The 2,448-nt window shown below is 56.7% G+C and overlaps 1 protein-coding gene across 1 annotated transcript in view; it reads left to right on the forward strand.

The window, feature by feature from the left end:
- Nucleotides 1-939: 939 nt before the first annotated feature.
- H310_03470 (hypothetical protein) overlaps nt 940-2,448 on the forward strand; it is a gene marked incomplete at both ends in the record, with an annotated part of 2,766 nt that continues 1,257 nt past the window's right edge. The window contains one exon of the mRNA XM_008867341.1: nt 940-2,274. Coding sequence (XP_008865563.1) covers nt 940-2,274 — 1,335 coding nt within the window. The remainder of the gene's footprint in view (nt 2,275-2,448) is intronic.

The following is a 2,448-nucleotide window of genomic DNA, read 5'->3' on the forward strand; positions in this document are numbered from 1 at the left end:
CGACCTTCGCCGCCCTTGCTATCGCTCGCCATTCCTTTCCAAAATGCGCCCAACCTTCAACTGGCACAAGACTTCCCATCCCCTTCCGTCCCGTCTTTTCCCACGACGCACGCCACCGCCCCCTCTCATTGGGCGAAGACCTTCTCCCCTACCCCCCCCGTCTCTGATAGGCGCGCGATTTATTTCGTCCCCTTCCCCTACTTCGGCCAAACTGCCTATTAGGCACCAATGGTACTATTTGCCTACTAGGTACTACTAGTCCTACTAGCGACATTAGTTAGTCAGAGTCTGTGTAGACTGGAAACTCCCCCCCCCAGTATAATGCGAATTTCTCACCCAGGAAAAACTCCGCGAATATCGGGGATACATACCTTGACCTTCGGGACAACAACCTGATGCTCTACCACTGAGATAATCGACACTTTAGCGGTGAGATATCGTGAGCGAGGCAAACGGCTTGCCCCACCTCTCTGTTGACTTGGCTTGCGGCAAGCGAAATCGACACATGGTGTCGATCTTCTCTTGTTGTCGTCACGCAGGACTCTCTGGCATGCATAGGTTTTGGCTCAAAACCCTCCTAGTAATGCACCATGTGGAGATGTACAGTGGTAAAGGCGTCATTCTTGGCGAAGGCGCCACTGAATGTAGCCACGTCTCTCGCCATGCCAGCGGCCCACGTGACCAGACGGTCGGTAGAGTCATGTCATATTGTAGAGTGACACCCTCGGCGTGTTGGCCGCAACGGGAAGATGTGCGCTAGAAATTGTGAAAACCGGGCGAATTTTCCCAATTTTGAGTGTATACTTCGAAGTACGCAACATGCGTGTGTAGGCGGCGTTCATTACTGCCCACTCCTTGCCCCGTCTTGGGTGAAGGTTTCCTGATGCGATGCGCTCTGAACACCATTGCTCATTCCACCATCTTCGTCTTACGTCGAGCATGGTATCTCTAACGCAAACGCTGGCCATGCTTGGGTTTGCCGCCGTCGCCCACGCCCAGATTCCGTGGTTCTTCGAACAAGAGGCCCAGGTCGAAAGCATCTGCAACACGGACGAGTCTAAGAATGCAGTGTGCTACCAAGACATGGAAAAGGTCAAGTTCGCCAAGTCGGCGGCCGTGGCGCGCCTTCGCATTGGCAGTGCGTGGTGCTCGGGGTGGCTCTTCGGTTCGGAAGGCCACCTGATCACCAACAACCACTGCATTAACAACGAGGCTGCGGCATCGCGCACGACTGTCGAGCTTGCCGCAATTGCCCCCGGCTGCGCCGATTCTGTCTCGATGGGCAGCCACCCTGGCGTGATTGCGTCGACCAGCGTCACGTTGATTCTGAACGACGTCAAGCTCGACTTTGCCCTCGTCAAGCTCAACCTCGTCAATGGGTTCGACTTGAAGCCGTTTGGCTACCTCCAAGCGTCACAAACTCCCGTGCAAGTTAACGACACGGCATATATCATGGGCCATCCTTATGGAAAACCTCGCCGCATTGCCATGGTTAAGGACGGCACGACGCCAGGCCGCATCACCACCACCAACTACACCGAATCCATCCAAACGGATTGCTACAACGTGGACCGGTTGGGCCACAACCTGGACACGGAAGGGGGCTCGTCGGGGTCGCCTCTCATGGCCGCAAAAACGAACACCGTTATCGGCGTCCACAACTGCGGTGGCTGCAAGGCTTCCACGGCCGACTACGGCTCCAACTACGCCATCAAGATTTCGTACATTGTCGACATGTTGCGTAGCAAGACCCTCCTTCCCAAGGACGCTGTCGCCCAGGACCCGTCGCCAACCACGACTCCTTCGACTATCGCTCCCGTCCCGTCCAAGTGCTCGTCCATCAAAGACGATGTGGACTACGCCGGCTTTGACCTTGCCAATACGAATCGTACGAATGCGGGAGATTGCTGCGCTGATTGCGACGGCACCCCTGGATGCAAATTGTTTGTGTGGTCGTCATACAACGGCGGGACCTGCTGGTTAAAGTCGGAAGTGGGCGTCGAGGTCACAAGCGTAGGCGTCAAGTCGGCGGTGTTGATAAACCCCACAACGACAACCGCTGCCCCGTCGACGACGCCCCCGTTGCCGGATCCCGACCTTTGCACGCCTGCTGAAGCCAACTACGACTTTCCAGGCAATGACATCAGATCGGTGTCGTCTCGGCAATTCAAGGACTGCTGCGCCGAATGCTCGGGCACCCCCGGATGCAACTTTTACGTCTGGACAGACTACAACAGCGGCACGTGCTGGCTGAAGTCGAAGCAGGGCGGGAAGGTGGTATCGTTCGGGTCTCGCGCGGCGTTCGCCGCTGCTGGTAGTACACCGACGTGCCTCCCAGTGGAAGCGAACACGGATTTTAGCGGCGAAGACATTGCCGACGTCGCGGGGGCTCCTGACTTGTGCTGCGGCGCGTGCAAAGCCAACGACAAGTGCAATGCGTACAGCTGG

This window comes from Aphanomyces invadans (genome assembly GCF_000520115.1).
Source record: "Aphanomyces invadans strain NJM9701 unplaced genomic scaffold supercont1.5, whole genome shotgun sequence".
NCBI classification, from domain to species: Eukaryota; Oomycota; class Saprolegniomycetes; order Saprolegniales; family Verrucalvaceae; genus Aphanomyces; species Aphanomyces invadans.